Here is a 23,146-nt window from a genome sequence, read left to right as displayed (position 1 = left end):
TTATAAGTTTTCCACCAGATTTCCTAAGGAATGCTAAAACTAAAGTTTGGCCTGATCCATTTTTGGTTTTCCCCCTGAACAAGTAACAATAAATCCACCCTAACAAAGAAAAAGGTGACAAAGGTGTGAAAGGTATCGTGGATCCTGTTTCACCTGCAGCTCAAATGATAAATCCCACAGATTCTAGCAAATATGGTTTCACCCTTTGCCAGCACAGAGGACAGTAGTAGAGAGGGATAAAGTTAGGCTGGAGTTGAAATGACTGCATCAAAATCTTAGCAACTTCCATACCTAGAACTTTCACCTCAAATAACATCAAGCTCTACCTAGCAGTCTGCTTACATCTTTCACACTCCCAACTGTGGAGCGATGAAGATCCGACTCACACATTTCAGTGCAGTCCCATGGGACTGACAAGTCAGACCTCATAGCACATGATTACCACTTCAGCATTCCCCCATGCAGAAGGAAGAGGTAAACATTCAGCAATAGTACAGTTAAAAATCACTCAGGCACAGAGGGTACAGAACTCCAAACAACAGGAACAGTATTACGGGACACAGTTCTCTTTTACTTCTAGTTTATATCCTGTGCATTCCTGGAGCTGCATAGAATACTGATAAAGAGAGTTAACTTCCATAATGGCAATGGGAACTGCTTAGCAGGACAGACAACCAGGATGACCTCTGTCCCCACAAAAGCCAAGGACAGAAGATTACCAGGAATTTACTCCAGAATTTCTTCCTGGCAGAAAACCTCCATTACCTCAGAGCTGCAGAAATTAAATTTAATGGCGCATCCTTGGATCCCCTGTGGCTTTAGAAAGATACAAATTTCTCTGACAGCTCAAGGTAAAAGACTTCAAACTTGCTTTTTTTTTTTTTTTTTTGTCAAATTGTAGTGGTAAAAAGGAAAATATAGAGGAGTTTGAAGCTAGCGCAGCAGTCTGGGGCCCTGCACTCATGAGTGCCCTTGCTGCAGTGTGTCCCAGATTTCTCCTCATGAGTCCAAATGCTTCACCTGGAGTCTCCCAGACACAGAAGGTGAATGTTGCCCCTCCTGATTCATAGGATTCTGCAGTCTTTCTTTCCCAGGTAGCAATATCAACTAGCAACTCAGAAGTATTTTGACAGTGTTAAAATTAACATGAGTAATAAACATGATTTTGAGAACATAGGTCTCATTCATGTTTCAGTTAACAGTCTGTTTCAATAACTAAATGCAATCAACTTCATGGATATTCTATCTTTAAACATTTTTAAGTCATTTGATATATCTTGTCTGAAATAAACACAGTAAAGGACTCTTTGCTATACAGTGGAATGGCAAATGAAAGGAAAGAAAGTAGAAAGAAAGAAGTTTTTCCAAAGTAGATTAGGTTACAAATCCATAAAACTTCAGTACATTGTTCTTATTTTGTATTATAGGAAATGAATACAAAGTCAGATCTTGCACACCCTTTCCCAGAGGTCCCTTCCAAACCATATAATCCTGTGACCAATTTGTCATGTGCCATTTACACATTAAAACTAATGGGAAAGTGTTGTGGCAGTCATGACATACTAGACTATTCACTTAAACTACTTCTCTAGAAAACAAGTCCAGAACCTTTTCTGCTCTACACAGGTATTCTCAGCTACTGTATTGAAATTGGCAATATCACAATCACTGTTTTGTTGAATGGTTTGGTTGTTTATTTATCAATCAGAAAAGACATGAAATGATGCTCTTTGAGAAGCACCACATCAGTGTGCCACAGCTCTTCAGCTCTTCATCTGAGAGTGAATCACTGTCAATGTTTTTTAAAGCCTGAGATATCATGTTTTGTTAGCATTCCTCAGTCTGGAAGGCCTGTGAGTTTTGTGTCCACAAATTAAAGGTGAAAAACATGAAGCTCTCATGTCAGTGACTTTGAATACAGAGAGCAGACATGCAATTTGAATACTTCGGTAAGTAGAAATTGCAATAGATTTTCTCTAGAATCACAGTGCAATTTGTTCAACTGAGTCTTGAAGGACTCCAAAGATGGAGATGCCACAACTTCCCTGGACAACTTTTTCCCATTCTTAACAACCCCCTGTATATATTCAAGCTGAATTTTCCTTGTTACAATTTGCATCTGTTTCCTCTCATCATTTTGCAAAAGGTTTAGCTTTGTCTTCTCAGTAACTACCCACTGGTTAGGCAAGATGGTAGTTAGAGCTGCTTCTAACTTTCTCTCCCCAAAGCTATCAAGTGTCTATTTCAGATACTCTTTCTCAGTGTGACTACAAGCCCTCCCGGTATCTTTCTTCTGGATTCAGCCTAGCCTGTCCATCTTAGTAAAGGGAGCTAAAAACTGGACACAGTAATGTAGATGTGATCTCACAAGTGCCAAATAAAAGGAAATTCTGGATATGGTCTTGCTAAGATAGCCCCATAGGTAGCTAGCCATCCTTGACACAAAATACACTGCTGCCTGTTTGGCAGTGTGACATCTCAGCTCCCCAGTTGCACCGTTCCCTCCTATCCCATCCAGCAGGAGTTTACATTTATCTTATCTAAACTTCCCAAGATTTGTCTTCTAATTTCTTGCAATGAATCACATCCTTGCCTGGTAGAGCATGAATTGTTTCCATCTATTTAATGTGATCTGCATGCTATTTAAAGATGTATTTCATTCCCTCATCCAGAGTGTTGATAAAGATGTTAAGCAGCACTGATATCAACTCCAAGGAATACCATTCTAAATGTCCACCAGATATCAACTCATCAGAGTCAATCTCCTTAAGCCTAATGGTCCAGATAGCTTTTGCCTCTAAACACTTAAAGTAAGGTCTATGCGAAGGCAAGTTACATGAATGCTTTCAGCTAGGAATCACCAGTTCCAGCAGATGTCTGGATAAGGAGAAAAAGCTCAGATGAACAGATACATCTGAATCACAAAAGGCATTTAGGAATACATCATTCAATTTAAATTACAGATGCAAGCCAAGGTAAGGTGGAATCTGTCCCATTCCCCCAAATACACACATACAATACTGCTGTTAGTGGGTTGGGGTTTTTAGTTTCTTTTTGTTGTTATTGTTTTGTTTTGTTTTTAAGTTTTGCTTTAATGCAGTAAGGAGAGACTGTGGTGCATATCATGTGTGGCATTTCCAAGACACAAATTAAAAGTGAAACACATTACCTTGGGAAATGATAAATTCTCTTTCTGCAAGTAATTTTCTAATAGTCTAAATAGATGTCTTCAAGTAAACTGCTTCTTCTTTGGAACAAAATGCTGACAATCACCATAAGTCCTCTTCTGGCTGACGCCTTTGCAATTCCACGAAAAAGAGGAGAAAGAAATTCCTGTTATTCATCTGATAAGTATGCCCAAGATAAACATTTTGTCAAAACTCTTAAAGGCATAAAACTTCAACTGAAACTTCCTTCAGCATGAGGCTCATGGTATTCATGAGCTAGCAGTTGGGAGCTGGATCTGTATGATGCACATACTGCTGCAGTGTCTGTTGTGAATATTTAGCATTAGTCCATGACAGAATTGATCTGCCTTGTATTGATCTTCCTCAAGTTGCATATTCCAAATTACCCTTCATACAATTCTTTCTCAGCACCCCTTGCTTACTTAAAACAGCTGCTAGCTGTACCCACATCCTCAAATGATCCAAAGCCTGAACACAGGCTGGGAAAAGGAATGTTTTTCTATGATCCAGAAAATTTTATTCATCTGAAGGACATCGTTATGCGGGGGCACCAAAGTGTAGACATTATCAGTCAAATTAGTCCTTGTGCTCAACCTCTCTCCTTCTAAGCAACATTAAAGATCATTCCCACCTACTTCGCTAATTTACAGCAGAAATTACAGCTGTGTCCAGACATTGAAAGCTGCTATTAAAACCTTGCTGTCTAAAGGATAAAAAGCAATTTATAAAAGCTGCGTGTGGAAGAAAGGATTTCCCGTATCTAAGTTCTGACCCACTTGATTATTCAGGGATAGCTTTGTCTCCGGAACTGCTGCTTGTTTGTTTAAATAGAGAGAGTGCTCTTTAATGTTGATTTTCTAGAGAACTTTTCCACAGCAGGAAGACATTGCATTTTTCTGTGCCACGTGGGTTAGAATCGAAGCAAACAAACAAACAAAGAATGCAATTAAAAGATGCAAAAATGGGGTCTAAAAGATGCGAAGCACTCAGCGAAGTGAGCAAGTCGGAATGCCGGTGAGCATCTACACGCAAACGCTGCGGGCAGGTGGGGAGGAGTGGCACCCCGTGGTGGCACAGCACCAACAGCCGCACCGCGCTCTTCCGTCTACGGGAACGACGCGGGGATCTGGGTTACCCTGCAGGAGCTAGCTTGGCACAAAACGCTTAGGTAAAAAGAGAGATGAAAGTCACATCCCAAACAGTCACCCTTCATAGAACACAGGACCCGCACGGGGCAGCACTCGGCAGTTTCCATCCGGGCTGCAGCCTCAGCCTGCAGGGTCGGCGGGAGCGTCGAGGGACGAAGCGCTCAACCCCGCCCGACTCAGCCGCTGCCCGCGGTCAGACAGCGGGGCGGGCAGGGGGCACGGCCGGCGCTGAAGGAGCTTGTCGGAGCTTTGGGACAGATGAAGCTGGAGGGTGGAAAAGCGGGAGGCAGTCAGGGGGTGCCAGCGGGCACTCCGGGGACCACAACAGGGAGTAAAAGAACTCCGCAGAGCACTTCCCAAGAGGGGACGGGAGCTCCCCTCAGCGAAGGCGCGGGGAGAGAGACGGGTATGCGGGGCACGGGGTGACCGGTCCGACTCACCTGCAGCTCTCCCAGGAACCGGGGGAGACACGCTCCCCCGGCGGCTTCGTCGCGCCGGCCTCCCCACTCGGTGCGGGTCAGGACGGCGGAGCTCTGGGCGGCCCGGGCAGCCCCTCCTTTCCCGGGCGGGGCGGTGCCTCCCGCAGCTCGCGGAGGACGGGTGAGGAGAGCCTCAGGAATTTCCTCCCCTCTCCGGGAAGCGTGGCTGGCCCCCTTGGCCTCTTTCCCGTGGAGGGTTATCACGTCGCTCCTGCGGCACAGAGCTCCCGGAGCTCCCCGGTTGTCACTGCCCGCCTGGCTGGTTCGGCCGTCCGACGGAACTCGGGACCGAGAAGGGTTTGGTTCGCGAGGTCGGAAGCCGCCCACCTTCAGCACCTTTGCAGCTACGGTCTCGCCAGGTGTTCCCTCCCTCCCCTTTTCTTCCCCTGCTGAGCAGCGCCCTGCTGCTTTAGTTCGCTTTTCCATATTCTCATGGTGTGTCCGAGCAAAGGATCTCAAATGTGAAGACAGTTTCATTGTTCTTAGTGTTATTCGGGAGAATTACATCCATGTCTTCCGTGGAATTCCTGTGCATGTTGAGTCATGCAAACTGAGTGTTTCCTAGACGTTCAGTGGTTACTCATCTTTTACTGCCTGCCTATTTGAAGCACTAACACTATACATACACGGTTCCTGCTCCCTTACAATGCTCTCTTAGAATGCAGAGGAGTGGAGGTCATATAACTATGTAGTTTTACTGAAAAATCAAGTCACAAATGTTTGACGCCCATCTTTTGGCTTGTTCCTTCATTCTCTTTTTCTCACTAGCAAATCACTGTAATATATTAATAAGTTCTATTTTCTAAACTGTGTTTTAACAGCATAATTAAAAAAAATATTGCTGGAAGTTTATCATTTTTATATGGCAGAGCAGGATTTGAATAATGTGCAATAAATATTGTATGGGATGTTCATAAGTTCATAAGTACTGACAGAAGAAGGGCTGTTGGTGTGATGTCAGTGGTAGTTGAAGGATTTTGGAAGGAAAATATCAACATAAAAAGGTATAAAATTCTGACAGGAAAAATCATCTCAGGAAGGCTAGTCAAGCTAGTCAGTCTAGCTAGCAATTAGCTGGGAATCAATACATCTTACAGTTACCTTTGAGGAACTGGTAGAAGGTGGCAGCAGTGCAATGCTGAGAATCCTTTTGACACCTTTGCCGAGAATCCTTTGACAATTTTCCAGTGAACCACTGGAAATGACCCTTTCCTTTCTTGTTCATGCCTGCTTGACCTTTTTTTTTTTTTTTTTTTTTTTTTGTGAGTGTATGTTAGCCAGTAACAAAATGCTTTATTTTGAATAATGTATATTCTTTTTACAAAGTGTCTGCACCTGGCTAAAACTAAGTAAACTGACCAAGAAGGGACAGAACCCTCTCCTTCAAAACAGGACTTCACCTGTGTGATAATTGCTCAGAGTCTCCAATAAATGCAATTTCAGATCCTTTCTAAGTAACCTGACACAATACTTCATTTCCCCTGAAATACTTTTTCTAATGTCCAACCTAAACATGCCTGACCAAAATTCGGGACTTACTTCTTACTATCTTGAGGCATTCGCAATCACCAGGATATGTTGCTTACCCAGTTTCTAACTGCAGTTTAGATACTTGTGGCCTGCCTTTGGGTGTTCCCTTAGCCTCCTCTTTGGGAAACAAAACAGGCTTTTAGTGCTACAGGCCACTGACAATCTTAGTACCTTCGTGGTCTGTCTTCTCCTGTTTCTCAGCATCTCCCTTGAACAGGGCTGCCAAGATCTGGATGCATTATTATGATTTCTTTGCTGTTGATTAAAGGCACCACCGTAGCCCTGCATCTTCACGCAAGGCTTTCTTCCTGCTTGTTCCCAATGCCTAGGTCATTAGTGTAAATCACTTCAGGTGGGCAACCAGCCATGGTAATTTCCTCCCAGAGTATGAGATCTTCTCCCATAATGCTGTCCTTTCAGCTTTCTCATTTGTGTGCATAAGCTTGGGGCAGCTGCCAACCAGTCCACCACTTCCCTCACTTCTTTGTCATTTGTTGTTGCTCTCCTCATCACTCCTAGTCTGAAGTTCTCCTCAGGATTGCCAGCCTGTTGGCAAAGAAGGTTTTACCCCTCTTAATCAGTCTTTCCTCAACAGGGATCCCATGGTCATAAAACTGATCCCTTCTAGTTGACACCAGCTGTGTGAGCGTATTTTAACCCTCAGAATTCTCCATTCACATCTGGGACATCTTCCCTTTAACAGCAGGTTTGAGACGGTACCATCTGAGAACCCATACCCTTAGGCATCACCTCCAAGCCAAATTTTTACATTTTACTGTCCTGGGAATCCTCCTTTCCCATCCCAATGCACACATATGCTGCCTGCCCCTTCCTTCAGTACTACTGGTGATTCAAATTCTTATATCTGTAGGTTCTTGGAGTAGATCAGGGGAACTGCTCATGAACAGGCCTCTTTCAAGTATCCTCTTTATCAGGGTCAGCTAGAAAAAAGAACTTAAATCACTCTTTCATCAGGCACAGCTAGTAGAATGCCTCATAAGTTCTTAGGCTTAGGAAGTCAGAGAGTCCTGGAACTCTCTTCTTGGCAGACACAGGCATCCTGAAGTTCTACAGAGTTCCCAGAAGTTCTCGTTCTCTATCAGGTGTTTCCTTAAGATATAGAAAATGTACAGGCAGAGCTAGAAAATGCTGTGTAAACTACTATATCAGTTGTTTGCCTTCTGTTAGCTCTCTTAATTAGTTTTTGTCATTGTTTTTCCGTATGTCTTTTTTGTTGTTGTTGTCGCTGGATTGTGAGTTTTGTTTTGTTTTGTTGAGTTTTGTTTGTTCATTTGTTTGTTTTATGCTTTGCTTTATGCATATACTAAGTTTCATTAGCAGGAACACTCAGGTGAAAAGTATTGAGCTTATGATTCAGGAAGGATAATTTGGAAATTATTATCATTTAGGATAAATGTGTGGGAGATGATAACTTTCTGACACAGCTGATGAGGAAGCCAGCTAGGGGAATAAAAATCCTGGACTTTCTGCTTGTTAACAGAGAAGGTCTGGTGGGGGATGTAAAAGTTGGAGGCCCCCTGTGCTGGTAGATAGGGATGAGGAACAGAATAAGCCCTGCATGATCTGTGATGAAAAGGTTTTGGACCTGCTCTGGAAGCTGAATGCTTTTAAGTCCATGGAGCCAGATGAATTGCCCCTCAGAACGCTGAGGGACTTGGCGGATGTGGTTGCTAAACCACTCTCCATCATCCTTTGACAGCTCTCGCTATCTGGGGGTGTTCCAGTGGACTGGAGGCTGGCAAATGTGACACCATCTTCAAAAAGGGACAGAAAGATGATCCTGGTGGCTACAGACCTATCAGTCTCACCTCAGTGCTAGAGAAGCTTCTGGAATGGATAATCTTGGGAAATATCATGGACCAATTAAAGGTCAGCCAGGGGATTGGGCCCAGTCAGAACAGGTTTACTTCAGTAAGGCCTTTGACACTGTCTCTGTGAGGCAGAGAAGCTGGCTGCCCATGGTTGGATGGGTGTACCCTCCACTGGGTGAAACACTGTCTGGATGGCTGGGCCCAAATTGTTGTGGTCAATGGAATTAAATCCAGTTGGCAGCTGGTCATGAACAGTGTTCCCCAGGGCTTGGACTGGGGCCACTCCTTCTATTTAACATCTTTATTAATGATTTTGATAAGGGGATTGAGTGCATCCTCAGTAAGTTTGCAGACAACACCAAGGTGGGAGGGAGTATTGAGCTGCCAGAGGGGATAAAGGCACTGCAGAGGGCCCTGGATAGCCTGGATAGATGGGTCAAGGCAAACTGCATGAGTTTCAATAGGGCCAAGTGTCAGGTCCTTCATTTTGATTACAGCAACCCCACATAATCCTTCAGGCTTGGGGAGGTGTGGCTGGAAAGCTGCCTGATGGAAAGGGACCTTGGTGTGCTGATGGACAGTCAGCTGAATATGAGCCAGCAGTGTGCCCAGGTGGCCAAGAAAGCCAATGGCATCCTGGCTTGTATCAGGAATGGTGTGGTGAGCAGGACTAGGGAAGCCATCCTACCCCTGTACTCAGCGTTGGTGAGGCCTCACTCCGAGTACTGTGTTCAGTTTTGGGCACCTCAGTACAAACAGGGCACGGAGGTGCTGGAGCAGTTCCAGAGAAGGGCAATGAGGCTTGTGAAGGGCTTGGAGAATATGCCCTATGAGGAGTGACAGAGGGAACTGAGGCAGTTTGGCTCAGTTGTGCCTGGTTGGCTATCAGGAAACACTTCTTAACAGAAAGGCTTGTTAAGCACTGGAATAGGCTCCCCATGGAGGTGGCTGAGTCACCATCCCTGATGTGTTTAAAAACTGCTTGGATGTGGTGCTCAGGAACACAATTTAGCAGAAAGCTGTTGAAGTTAGGGTAGTATGGTTAGTTCATGGTTGGACTCTATGATCTTTAGGGTCTTTTCCAATCTTAGTGATTCAAGGATTCCATGAATATATCAGCCTACAATGAACTTGTGTAAGAAACCTTAAATGGTAACACACCAAAATTTGAATTTTAAACAGCAAATCAACAGAACACATAACACTAACAAAAACACAGCAGTGCTGATTGGAAGATTAAATGCATCAGATAAATAATCAAGGGAATGAAGAAACCCTTCTCTGTGTGTGTATCTTTGTTTTTCTGTCTTTCTTCATGCAGGGATTGATAATAAGTGTTTGTCCACATCATCTGTCTACCTGTTCAGACAGTGTAAGGTTGCACTCATTAAGAAATCATGTGGTTGAAGTTCTGGGGTAAAAGAAGTAAAAATACGCTGATGTTTGGCTAGGGAGGGAAAAGAGTACTCTTAAGAAAAAGAGTAGAAAAATAGTCAGGATGTTTTATCTCCTTGAGACTTGCTGCAGATTTTGAATCTCTTAGAGAGAAGCAGTAACATGTATGAATAATCCTGAAGTCTTTCAGTTGTAAATGTATATTTAAAATGGTGCAAAGAGATCTTTGAGGCCACCCTTAGCACTAAAGCAGAATCAATCATGCCTACAACCTAATTGTCTGAAGTTTTCCTTCAAAATTTCTATTGCTAGAATCTTCATAACCTTCCAGGGCAGTCTTTAGCTAGGAATTAATTATCCTTAGCAATAGAAAGTTCTCTAATATATAAATCAAAATAATTTCTAGCACTTTATATTCACCTATTTCTGTCTAAAATCTCACTGATTTTATTTTGCAGCAGCCTTTGAAGTATTGAAGATTAATAAGAAGATTCTTTCAGCCCTCTCTTGGCTAAATAAGTTCAGTTCTTTCAGTAGTTTAAACAATATTGTTAACACTGCTGTTCTCATCGTACTTGAAGTCCAGTTCCAAAAGAATGAATGAAGGACATGTCATTTCTAGCCTTATCAGCACCGTATTTACTTACAGATGTCACTTCTGTTACTACCTGTGTATTTATTTGCTCTTTCCTCAGAATAATAGAATCATAGAATTACCCAGGTTGGAAAAGACCTTGAAGATCATCAAGTCCAACCGCAGCCTAACCATAGTACCCTAACTCTAACAACCCTCTGCTAAATCGTATCCCTGAGCACCACATCCAAACGGCTCTTAAACACATCCAGGGATGGCGCAGAGGAGTACTGTTGACAAGATTTGTCTGTGGTGTCCTGTAAGCAGTTCATTTTATGTAGAAATATTTTCTTACCATCTCTGTTTTTTCATTGGTTATTTAGTGGATTATTTCTGCTCCGAACTGCAATCTTTTCCTATTAATACAGTTTTACTATTTTGTCAAAATGCTTTCTGATTTTAATTCTGCATTCTAGTATGCTTGTGATCCGTCATAGCTTCATATCACCTGGAAATCAAGTAGGCCTCTTCTGTTTTATCAGTTTACTGTCTGTTAACAGCCAAGGCAGATTCTTTGCAGCTCAAGGCATTGTTTCTTCTTAACACTGAACCATTATTAACTGCTCTCAGACCACACAGTGGTAAAACCAAAATAAATATTTTCTGTAAGCAGTGTTCCTCATGCAAAATTTGATTTCCAGCCAGAAATAGCTTTTATTTGATGTAAGTGGTTGCAGAAGTTCATAGAATCATAGAATGGCCTGGTGTCATGGTGTTATCTAGATCAATCTATGTCCATGGGGGGGGGGGGGAGGGGGGAGAGGGAGGCAGTAGGCCCATAGGCCCACTGGATCCCAACAAATTGGAGGGAAAAAGGGAAAGAGGTAGGAAGATGGGAGCTGGGCTCAAGCAAACAAACAGAAAAGCAGCAACGATCTTAGGAGGAGAATTTATTTTACTATCATATTGAAATACAAGATAACACAATATAATAAAATCTAAGTGAAACTGAGGCTAATAAATCAAGTTAAATAAGAGAGAGAGAGAGGTTGCCAAAGACCAAGAAGCCTACTTTGAAATTTGAAGGTGCCGCGGCTTGGCAGCACACCCACACCCACAGCCAGGCAGTGGGAGAGAGAGCCAGCATCACTTCTGTGATGTATTTCCCTCTCTGACAGTGAGGTCCTCTGGGATGTGCAGTTCTTCTTCTCTGTTCTCCATGTGATGTTATGATATGGAATACCAATAGCAAAAATTACAAAACCATGATGATAACCTCATTTCAACCCCCTTGCCATGGACAGGGTCACCAACTACCAGTCCAGGCTGCCCAGAGTCACATCCAGCCTGGCCTTGAATGCATCCAGGGATGGGGCATCCACAGCCTTTCTAGGCAACCTGTTCCAGTGCTTCACCACCCTCTGAGTGAAAAACTTCCTCCTCATATCCAACCTAAACCTCGCCTGTCTTAGTTTAAAACCATTCCCCCTTATCATATCACTATCCACCTTCATAAACAGCCGTTTTCCTTCCTGTTTATACGCTCCCTTCAAGTACTGGAAGGCCACAATGAGGTCTCCCCAGAGCCTTCTCTTCTCCAAGCTAAACAATCCCAGTTCCCTCAACCTTTCCTCATAGGAGAGGTGCTCCAGTCCTCTGATCTTCTTAGTGGCCCTCCTCTGGACCCGTTCCTGTGTAGCTCTGTGTCTTTCTTGTGCTGGGGGCCACTGGCCTGGATGCAGTACTGCAGATGGAGCCTCACAAGAGCTGAGTAGAAGGGGACAATCACCTCCCTCTCCCTGCTGGCCACTGCTTCTTAAATGCAGCTCAGAACACAGTTGTCCTTCTGGGCTGCAAGTGCACACTGCTGGCTCATGTCCAGCCTCTCATCTACCAGGGCCCCAACCTTTTGGTACTGTTGCAGAGCAAAGGACTATGATGTGTTCTTGAGCTTAACTGCAATGGACTGAACAATTTCAGGTGTGCTCTGTAGTGCCAGAAGAATTTCAGCTGCAGTCATAGATTTCCTCTCTAAGCAATTTTGGCCATCCCACACCTGCAAAGTCACAGAAACTGTGTAATTATTTTAGTGTTGGATTGAGCTAATGTTCTTCACTTCTGGTCAAGCTAAAATTCCTATCTGCTAGCCTGCAGTGTCTCATGAAATGTAGGAGGAATGGTGCAATTGTCTTCACTTGTTTTGCTGGTACACCTTGAGAAGCCTACCCAAGTAAGCTTTGTGCTTTCTGTAGATGCTCCCATTGTGCCTCTGGGAGGTCACTGTAAAGGGCAGAGCCTGAGCTTGTATTGAATTGCAGTGTGTTATAAACAAACCTGTGTGGTTCCAGCAACAGCCTCCCCTCCAGGCATACCTCTTTGATCAAGTAATAATTGTGGTTCTTAACAAGAGATTGTGCAGCTGTTGTGCATGTAGAACTTGATACAATCTCAGCTATTATGTAACCAGTGTATGTCTGTTCTGTAAACCCATAGTAACTTATGTTAGGGAATTGCTATAGAAAAAAACAAAGGTTTATTTGCCACTAATGAATAATTGTATAAAAATACTGATGTTAATTTTTAAAGGTGTTTATTAAGAATTAATATGTCATTTCAAGCCTCCATCTACATCATCCCTAAGTCTTTTCCTTCAGGCATTCTTCAGAGTTGTTCCAAGCATAAGTTTGAACCTCTGGCTGAACAGAGAATTGAATCCAACTCCTCACTCTCAAGCTGAGCACTCTGGCCAGTAGGCTGCTCAGAAAAGACTGCATGCTTTTATACTTTGAAGGGGAGTGTCCTCAACATCTTCATTTGATGGACAAATATGTGCAACATGTAATAGTCGTACTCGGAGAAATGGACCTCCTCTGCATTCTTCCACCTATTCTTGACAGCAGAAGTGTTTGTGCAGGCTACAGGCAATTCACACTATATTCTGTGTGCATGAGATCTTAAGTGCTCCAGGAATCTGAATGAACAGGTGCCAAATGAATTCAGACCCTCACATTAATGGGTAGCTGGATGGGACTACAGAAGGAGAATTTATTTATGCTTCAGAACCTTTTCAGTCACTGTATAGCTTACTGCATTATCCCAAATAGATTAAGCTTAGAAACATTTGAACTTTGGGACACGGGGTATTTTCAGTTTTTTGTTGGTTTGTTTATTTATTTATTTATTAGATTTTTATTTATTTATTTTAACGATAAACTCTCTGCTACCATCTTGCGGCAAACTGTGGGAAGAGACATCAGGAACGTTTCTCTTAAGTGGGAGTCATGGGTTAAACCTTCATACCATATTTGGAATGTTGGACTAATGTAATATTGAGAGTATAATGTAACACTCCAGGATAGGAGAGTAAGCAACCCTTAGTGTGCTTGAACAAAGTAGTCGTTGATTTTTTTCCTGTGAGAAAGCTTGCTAGAATGAAAAGCTGGCCTACTACTTCTTTGTGTGTAATCAGAACACTGCAGTTATAACAGGGCTGCTAGCTTTACTTCATGCTTATATTACACTGGACTTATTCAGGTCATCTATACTGCACTGTTTGTCACGTCCAGATACAGCAGCCCATTTTTGGTGACTGTATAATGAAGCTGGCTGTATGCAGAAGGAGAAGAAGAAGGTTCTTCATGGATTTTCACTGTGCTTTGGGCTTTTCACCTAATGTAAGAACAGAAATAAAATTCAGTATCCAACACAAAAATCACGGGTATTTCCCACTGAAGTCAGTAGCAGCAAAGGAGCTCTAGCTGGTATCCATTTTTAACAGCACAGATGAAATCAGGGTAACCAAAAAAGATCCAGACAAGGCATAGAAATAAGTAATAGTAGAATGACATATCTGTTTGAATATTTGCAGAGCAGAAACGAAAGATTTTAGAGTGAATTCTATGGGGTCAGATCAGTGTACTAACAGTAATGATTCCAGATGTAAAAATCATAATTCAAATTGGAGACAACAGCTAACAAGAGACAAGACAAAGCTTACTTCTCTGCAAAAGCCCCTTCGTTGCCATGGTATTAACCTGAGGCTATTCCTGAGTTCTAGGACAAAACAAACCACTGACAGGACATGATGTAGTACTGGCATGTACCCCTGCCAGCTAGTTACACAAGTGAGAGAACAAAGGGCTGTTATCCACGGGGTGAATATTGTCACGCATGTTTTCTTAGGTATTTCAATTTCCAAAATTAGTGTTGTGCTATTCTAACCAATAAGAGAATTAACTGGCTCACACACAGTTTCAGAGTATGACTACTCTAGAGTGAATTGAGAAATCTGAAATAGCAACATAAGTGGGATTGCAGCAGTCAGATTGCTTTCAGGTCTCCAAGCCAGTTATTTACAGCAAGTGTGGGGATTTCCACTGTATCAAGCACGAGGGAATTGGAGCCACTCTGCGCAGTCTCCAGATTTCCTTTAAAAATGTTTTTTAGAAGTCATTTGGAAGGAAGTTTAAAAAACATTCAGAAACCTACAATAGATAACCAAGCAAAGAAAGTTCCAGCCCAACTGAGATTTTTTCAAGTTTATAAACAACTGAGAGAAGCATCTTCAAGCACTACCTATGCAATAGGTAACTCTTCTAAATCGACCCATATGTCCATGAAATTATCTGGAAATGAGTTCTGTTGGTGCTTTGGTGACTTAAATGAAAAAACAAGCAAACAAACAAATAAACAAAACAAACAAACAAACAAACATTAAAAAGTAGTTCATTCTTTTCCACATCTTCCATGTCTTGGATTTGGCTACTTGTATTTATCAGTCTTGTTCCTGGAGGGTCTTGTTCCACTGAATGTTCATGGAAAGCAGAACCAATCTCTAAAACAGATGCTATATAATTCAAACTACCTCAGCAATGATTAGAATCCATTCTTTATAAGGTGCTGAGAAATCGTGGATGGCAAACACATCATATTTCATGGGGAAAAAAAAATAATTATGTCAGTTGTGGACATATCAGAAGCAGAAATCCAAATTCCCACCACTAAGAATTACTGGGTTGTCTCTTCTCTCCATCTCTGAAATACAAATTCTAGCTTAGAATTAAAAGTTAAATGCTTTTAAAGTATTTAAAAGTTAGATAAAATTATATACCATGAAGTGGATCTAGTATTATTACTGGTTGAACTTTTAATATGTATTTAGTGAGTCAATACCACAATTAATCAATTAGAAATTCATCATAAATTCAAGGTAGGTGATTATATCACATGAATGCATGATCTAATGTATAAAATATTCACTGTAATGTGTAAAGAATAATTTGATTTGGTTTATTTGAAGGTTTGGATCAGTGATTTGATGGCTGATGCTCAGTATAACATTTCCTATCTGCCATGCCAAGTGAAAACATCTCTGTGATAAGCCCTGTGCTGGATTTATCAGTGCTTCCAGGCAAGATTGAAGAATTCTATCCAGGGGAACAGGACACATTGGGAAAGGACTCCGGAGCAGTCTATCAAGCAATTAAATGCTCTGTGGAATGCTGGGGATGGGTGTCTCTATAGTTGTTACTATCAGAAACAACTATTAACTAGTGAGGAGGAAGACTCTGGAGGAAACAGACAGAATATGTCGGTACAGTTGTTTGTGGCTATGCTCAGAAGCATTATCCATGCTTCATGGGATTATGGCCATTTCAACCACAGTTATTCCAGCCCTGTTAAATTAGCTGGAGGTACGCACAACCTTATCTAGAGAGAAGTTCTGCATTCTCCACTGTTCTGAGTAAAATAATTGTTGCAGCTTTTCCGCTGCTGAAAGACACACCTTTGGAATACTTTCTTCACCTGGCTGTATTATTTTTACTTTTCTCTACCAACATTTATAGGGCAGCTTGCAGGCCAGGACTTATTGTACAATGGTAGCTTTTATGATTTAGCTATAACAATTTTTCAAGGCAAGAAACACAAGCTCGAAAAATACCACCCTCATACCGTAAGCGTGTCACTCTAGAGGGCAGTATTTCAGTTCGTACTCCGTATTGGATACTCTTGGTTCACAGCTCCTACGAACTCCAGGTGTAAATACCCCCGAGCGAAAGCTAGGTGGCGCAGCAGGTCAATGCATTGCAGTTTTTCAGCTGGTGGGGGCTGCAAATTCCGGTAAATTTCCAGTCTCGTACATTAATTGACACATTGATGCATTGATTAATGTGGGAAAAATCTTGCTTTTTGTGGCTTTTCTGAATCATACATTTTCGTATTCATCTAAGTAAAAGTCCATGTAGAAAAGTATCCAAGATTCAAGATTCTTTCTGGTCTTTTTTTTTTTTTTTTTTTTTTTTTTTTTTTTTTTTTTTTTTTTTGTGGTGCCTTCCAAGCAGAAGTGCAGCTGAGGGTAAGCAAAGTTTGGCTGCTTCTAATTTGGGAAAATTAAAGTTTATTTCATCCTCACTGCCTTCTTGAACACCACAGGGTTGTGCTTATAGATGTTTTGTATTCCAATAAACCACTGTCTCCAAATACTTACCAAACAATAAAGAAAGACTCAAAGTCAGCTTTTTCCTTAACGGAAGAGGAACAAAAAATATGAAAACACATTATTAAAGTGCCATTCTTCCATTTACTATTTAAAAAAAAAAAAAAAAAAAAAAAAAAAAAAAAAAAAAGCTGAGTATAGAAGTGAAAATCTTCTATTTTGCTTGGAACAACTGAAAAGGGCTACCTGAACAGTTTTGTGAGGCTGCTTAGTAAGTGTTAAATGGAGTTACTTTCTCTTGCCAAATTAGGTTGCAGCAGACTGCTAATTTGTCAGATAGAGAATAGCGTTTACATAAAAAGCTCAAGATAAGTGTCTGTCTCATGTATTGTTATTTGTAGAAGATAAATAAGTGATGATTAATAAGTTATTTATATTCATTAGAAAGGTCAGGAGAGGAGTTATCAATATTTGAGCAGCAGTATGTGGAATTTTAAATAACTCCAATTATCAAAAAGGTTGAGGGTAACAGTCAGATGGTTAATGTACTGAACATTTAGCATCTGTTCCTATGAAGTGTCAAGTGCCTTAGTGAGGCACTGAGTGCACTCAGATTACATTTAAATAATGAGGGAACTCACTTCCTAACAGGAGATTTTCAGCCACTGGCAGGATAAAGCTATTAGTATCCAGGCAGTAATGGAGAGTAGGAAAAATCCATTTCCTTCTTTCATTTATTTATTTCTGTAGTGAGATTTCTACTCCTGAAATTGCTTTTGGAAACTAAGATTGTTCTGTAAATACAAGACAACACAATACAATACAACACAGACAAGAGAGTGTAAGAGCTGTGACAACCTTTTGTGGAAGTTTGAAGCACTTCACCATGATCTATTCCTATAGCACAAGGTGGTTTCATGCATGTCGGGATGAAGTGGCCTATGCCATTGAGTGCAGACTCATTGGTGTTAGCTCTCTGCTACCAGGCTCTGCTTTAAAGTGAGAAGTGTAATGCCTACAAAGCTAACTCTGCATAAATCCCAAGAACTACAGCACATGGAACATTTCAAGACACACAGCTCATATATTTGTAGCTTGTTCGAAACTAGTCTCCTTGTCCTGACAAAAGAAAAGAGAAAATGGAAGGAGCTTGTTCAGTTCCAGTTTAGTGGTACTCTGTTAGGATTCCTACTCTTGACACTACCAGAGCCACACCAGTTTTTTGTGGTTCTTTCAAGCATTGCATGTCTGCTTCTGGCAGATTTAGGCCAGAAAAGGAAGTCAGTAACAGTATTGTCCTGCAGAGAAGCAACAGTGACTGAAAGGAACTAGGTAAACATAATTGCAAACCAAAGTGTTGCTACTTGAAAACAGCAAATACCTCCTTACCTTTTTTGAGGCAGTTTTACTGAGCTAGTATCTATATATTGTATAGTGTGATGTAAGAGACATGAAGAAAGCCCTATGAGGAAGTACTCTGTAGTTTGAGTAGCAAGGCACCAGGCTGGAAAAGACAACAATATGTAAGTGATTAAACTATTGAGAAGTCTCTCTCCTGAACCTTCATTCTCCCCCATGCTAGGTCCCTCACAGGTGCTTGTAAACTCAAAGCTTCTGTGGAACTGTAAAGTAAAAGACAGCTGGTGATTGTATGTGGTAAAGGAAGAACAAAGAATGTTACATATCGCACATATCAGGTATATCAGCAGTGAGGTTGCATGAAAGCCCAGGCACTGAAATTTCAGCAACCTGATGATCCTAACTGTAAAAGTGCTCTGTGAAAGCACTTTTGTGAAAGCAAACACTCTACATGCATTTGTCAAACCATTCAAGCGTGGCTACCACTGTAGGTTTGTGTCAAATCACCAGAGCAAGGACGGAGCAGGCTACTGAGTATTCTGAGAATTCCTCTGTGGGAGAAAGTAAGCCAGCAAGGGTTTCTGGAGCTGGCACTGTGAGATAATCCTAGGACACAGATTAACCCCAAACCACAGACAGAACTGTGGGCCTCCTGGGGAGCCACTGTCATCTTTGTGTGAACTATGCTCTTTCTCAACTCTGTCCTCTGTGGGATATGCTAAGTGTCCTGTGGCTCCTAGCCCTCTGACTAGGGTCAGCAAGGTGGCTTCTGTTTGGAGTAGTTCATGAAAGTCCTTGAAAGAAAAGATGCTCAATGTCACAGAAAAGGGAAGACTGTGGTGTGAAGGAAGAAGGGTATCCAGTTAAAATGAAAGACACTGATAAAATACTGGCAATATTATACTTCACAGATATGAGCGTGTCAAGCTGGGCAAGACTGGAGAGGGGAATTTTTACTGATTGTCAAGAAGTAAGAATTTTTTGAAAGATTTTAGCTAGTGATATGAAAGTAGGAATCAGGTAAATAGGGGCCTTTCATGAAGATTAAGTACCCTAGGCTTTGGGGAATGTCCAAAGAAAAGGACCAGTGGGACATGTTGACATTGCTGTTGTGGGTTAACCTAAAATCTACCTGCACCCGTAACAGGAGGCAGTCAGCCTGGAATGGGCCACTAGCTCAAAAGGAAAAGAATACAGTGGCAACGATCTAAGGAGGCACACTTATTTACTAAATACTATGTCGGAATACAGGATAACACAATGTAATACAATATAATTGGAATTAAGGCTAATGAATCAAGTAAAATAGGAGAAAGTGAGTCCCGAAGCTGAGAGGCCTACTGTAACTCTAGGCGAAATGGCTGGAACGCTCCCACACGGCTCCCCCCTGGCTGGCAGGATCCAAGAGAGTGAGTCCAGCACTTAAGTGAGATTATATAGAGTCGGTGTCATATGACTGACTGTGATGTTCTCTGGGACATTCAGTCTTCTTCTGTGAGCAGCACATTCATCAAAATTATCCATGCTTTATCATGATGTTATGATGTGGAATACTGATAGCAAAATTACAAAATTGCAAAACCATGACAATTGCTATAGTTACAATACAGCTGGGTCTATAGTTAAGACAATACAGCTGGGTATACATAAGGTAAAGGTAGCCAAAGAAACTGATTTTGACTGATTGAGTAGAAGAGCTGGGTCAAAGCAACCTGAGGAAGACTTCTGACTTTATCCCAGCGACCACCAGAGCGAGACCCCCACTATGGACTGCGCACGCATCAGTAGGAGGGACAGCATGTAAATGAGTTCCTGGAAAAACAATGAATATGTTAATGATTTCTCAGAAATTTGATGAATATGTAGATGCTTGCTCTATGACTTTCTAACGCTCCTGTCAAACGGTGCACATGACAGGAGGAGTGATCCCCCATGTGCCCAGTGCTGAATAAACACGTACCTGCTTTATAACCTAACTCTGGTTATAGAGTCTGATTCCACACGTCAATATTGATAGAAAAGTCTAAGTTGGAGAAAAGTAACATGGAGACGGTACATAAAATTTATACCTAGTCTGCCAGGAAAGACCTTAGAGAGTGTTCTTGATGATAACTCCTAGGTGGTAACTTTAAAGGCTAGACTTGAGTGACTGGGTGATGCAATCTCAGGAAAAGGTTGTGGGAACCATGACAGTAGATTTCTGAGAATGTTAAGAGTATAATCAGTTTTCTCAGTGAGTCTAGGGTTGGAAAAACCTCTGGAGGATACAGTGAATTAAATATTTGTTTAAAAACTGTACAAAATATTAGTATATCTTGGTTTACTTTACTGAATTTTGTCACAGAGTGAGCTTGGTTTTGCTGATTGAGTTGTGTACCTAGGTTTCTTGTCTTAGGAATCTTCTCTTAGGAACTGTTTTTCATAGTCTCTGTTAAATGGTAGCATGAAGAGCACAATAAGGAACTGCTGGAGGCTTGCTACAATGGCTTACAACTCAGAATTACCTGCTGAAAACACTGGAATAATTGAAGCAGAAAGACCATCTTAATGACATAATTATGGGGAAAATGTTATTTCATTTCCTCCCAATATTTTTCTATCTTTAGTTTTCTTCTTCAGAAATTTCTGAACAGCTAGGGCAACTTTTTTTGCATTCTTACTGATCCATATATTCACCATCAGCTTCTGTGTCCTGACACTAAAGGACCTCCCAACTACCATCTCATAACCATACATGTGTAATACTTTTCTTATTCTAACCAGGCATAGAAAAGAAATTTAGTGCCCCCAAATCCTGTAGATTCCTTTTTACACTACTGCAAGTCACAGCTTTTGTATTCATTAAAAAAAATTTCCTTTGCTCACTCAAGCTTGTGAGATGCCACCTCACCTGCCTTCTCTTCCTCTAAAAAGTACTCTGAAGGATACATACACACTACATGAGAATACTTGAACATTAATTTGATAACAGCATATTTTTTAGTCTGGCCTTAATTAATTTTACCTTGCAGTGATCATAAACTTGTTATGCATGAGAGAAAAAGGAATTGTAAGAGGCTGGTTATATCTTTCTGAGCATCTAGTGGGTGCTTAGATGTACTTTGAAGTGTTCATGGTTGCACTGGGTTTGGCTCATTTTGGCTAACAGAAAGAGATCACAAGATCATGATATCTCTGTTGTGGTTGCCCATGGCTACATGATTTCTCTGTGGTAACTTGCAGTAATGAAAAGCACAGAAAGCTGCTATGAAATCTGCCCAGCATCTAAAAGAATGGTAGAAATCTGACCATAGAGCAGTGAAAATGTAGTGTGGTTGTGTAAATGTTGGGCAAGACTTAAACCATGGATAGGAGTGAGAAGAAAATACATTTTAAGGTGGCTAGTAAACACAGGGAAAATATCTGAGGGCTTTTTTTTATTTGTGTGTTTTGTTTTTTGAACTAGCAGTGCTAAGGAAATTCTAAGAAAAGTTCAGAACTGTAAAATTACATATGAAGTTGAAAACTATGTCATAATGCAACATAAACAGGTCAGGGAAAGATTTCTATCCTCAGCTTCTAATCCAGAGACTAATTTTCTCTATTGTTTCAAATAATGTCTAGTAATGAAATGAGTTTGGTATAAATTTTGTAAATTTTAGCAGTGTTTGCTTTGCTTATGCAAAAGGCATCCAACTTCTAATAAAGCATACAACTTCTGGTTATTGAGTTTCTCACAAAATCAATTGTTTTCAAATGGTTTTGTCATAATTTTTCACTATGAGCACTACCTATGGACCTTCACTAATTCTTTGTCAGGGGTTATATTAGTGAAGAGTTTCATATGCACGTTCCTCTGAAGTTTCAGTAATTCCAGAGTGGTTAATCTGTTCTGTACAGGCCTTTTCTACTAGCCCTACCAAAGTTATTGGATAACTTTACATTTCAGTCATGTGAACCAACCCTCAAGCCAGGACAGCTCTCTTTTAACCAGGAGAATTTCCAGTTCTGTTTGTTAGCAGCTCAGAGCTCCTGCTATAGGATGTGAGCTCTTCAGAACTTTCTTCTCACCATTTGCCACATAGACTCTGTTTCTCCATTAAATGCAAATTTATAGCTTGTACAACACTTCATTACTTCTTTTCATCCTCCTTATCTCTGCATTTTTCAATGGGTACCAAACATATCAGGTACTTCCAACAATTTGAATCAAAAGGATTTTAAGAAGCACACTGGAAAAAGGCAACTGTGTTTGGGTTTTAGTGAAGTACAAAAAAACACAAGGAAGAAAGATTCTGACTGCAATTTTAAACTCAAGCCCAAATAAAATGGGCTCATAGTCAAAATCTTACCAACAATAGGTTGATTGTACTATCTGAGATTTGAGATGCTAAATTGAAAGAAATACTGTGTTTTCTTTCTTTTAGTACAAAGTTGCCATGAAAGGAGAAGCAGCTTTCCCATGGTCATACTGTGCTTTGACATTGTGCTTTGCCAGTTAGCCCAGTAATGTTAAAGGAAAAAGTACTACAACTGACCAGCTTCCTAAAAGTTGAAATCCAAATGGCTGCCACACAGGAGATATATAGACATCATCTTTTTTTTCTCAAATATAATGTTACTTTGAACTTGAATAACCACAGTTCTGTCTCTGCTAAGCAGCAGTAGAAGTATTTAATAATCCCGAAACAAAGGGAGAAGTATTGCATCTACTAAGCTGCTAGAGTAGGGTTGCAAGAAGTGTAATAGTTCACCTGAAGTCTTCTGAGAAATTAGGAGTGGTGCAGCCTTCCAGAAATGATTGAATTTATCATCTGCTGTAAAACTTCCCTTCACAAATGTCAAGCCTCATCTTTATCTGTGTGTGTGTCTGAGCACAAGAGATTAAAAGGACCTTGAAAAGGCTACAGGATATGATTATGACTGTTCTTAAACTGAAAACATTAATAGAGAAGAACTGTGCCGCCAAAAGTTGTCTATCTTCTGTGACATTTAGGTACTTAGCAGTAGCTAAGGTTTGTACTGAGGCTTGCCCTCAGTCCAGTGTGGATGGTGCAGCCTTCCTAACCTTTTAGCTAAGAACACTGCAGCTCTGTGCAGTCAAAACAGTAACCCTTGTACTTTGCACCTTTGCAGTAGCTCTTTGGTTATCTAGCTAAGCATCCACCCAAATTTAGAATTTCAGCTTTATGAGAAAGTGTGTTTGGACTCCTGGACCATTATCTA

The 23,146-nt window shown here is 41.1% G+C and overlaps 1 protein-coding gene across 1 annotated transcript; it reads right to left on the bottom strand.

The window, feature by feature from the left end:
• Window positions 1-2,769: 2,769 nt before the first annotated feature.
• LOC140263914 (uncharacterized) lies at window positions 2,770-5,292 on the bottom strand. Its single transcript, XM_072359232.1, has 3 exons — window positions 4,777-5,292; window positions 3,170-3,297; window positions 2,770-2,877 (listed from the first exon to the last, which is right to left on the bottom strand). Exons 1-2 carry the CDS (start codon window positions 5,290-5,292, stop codon window positions 3,208-3,210), a joined length of 606 nt encoding a protein of 201 aa, XP_072215333.1. The 3' UTR covers window positions 2,770-2,877; window positions 3,170-3,207.
• Between the last annotated feature and the right edge of the window lie 17,854 nt (window positions 5,293-23,146).

The sequence above is a fragment of the Excalfactoria chinensis genome, chromosome Z (assembly GCF_039878825.1).
Source record: "Excalfactoria chinensis isolate bCotChi1 chromosome Z, bCotChi1.hap2, whole genome shotgun sequence".
In the NCBI taxonomy this organism is placed as follows: domain Eukaryota; kingdom Metazoa; phylum Chordata; class Aves; order Galliformes; family Phasianidae; genus Excalfactoria; species Excalfactoria chinensis.
Note: the sequence above shows the minus strand (reverse complement) of the source record. Positions and strands in the feature narration are given on the sequence as shown.

Bases quoted from the DNA above. Each gene is read 5' to 3' on its own strand.
- LOC140263914 (XM_072359232.1), bottom strand. From the start codon at position 5,292: ATGAAACTGTCTTCACATTTGAGATCCTTTGCTCGGACACACCATGAG. The intron at 3,298-4,776 runs GTGAGTCGGACC...GGAATTGCAAAG, and splicing joins GGTTCCTGGGAGAGCTGCAG to GCGTCAGCCAGAAGAGGACT.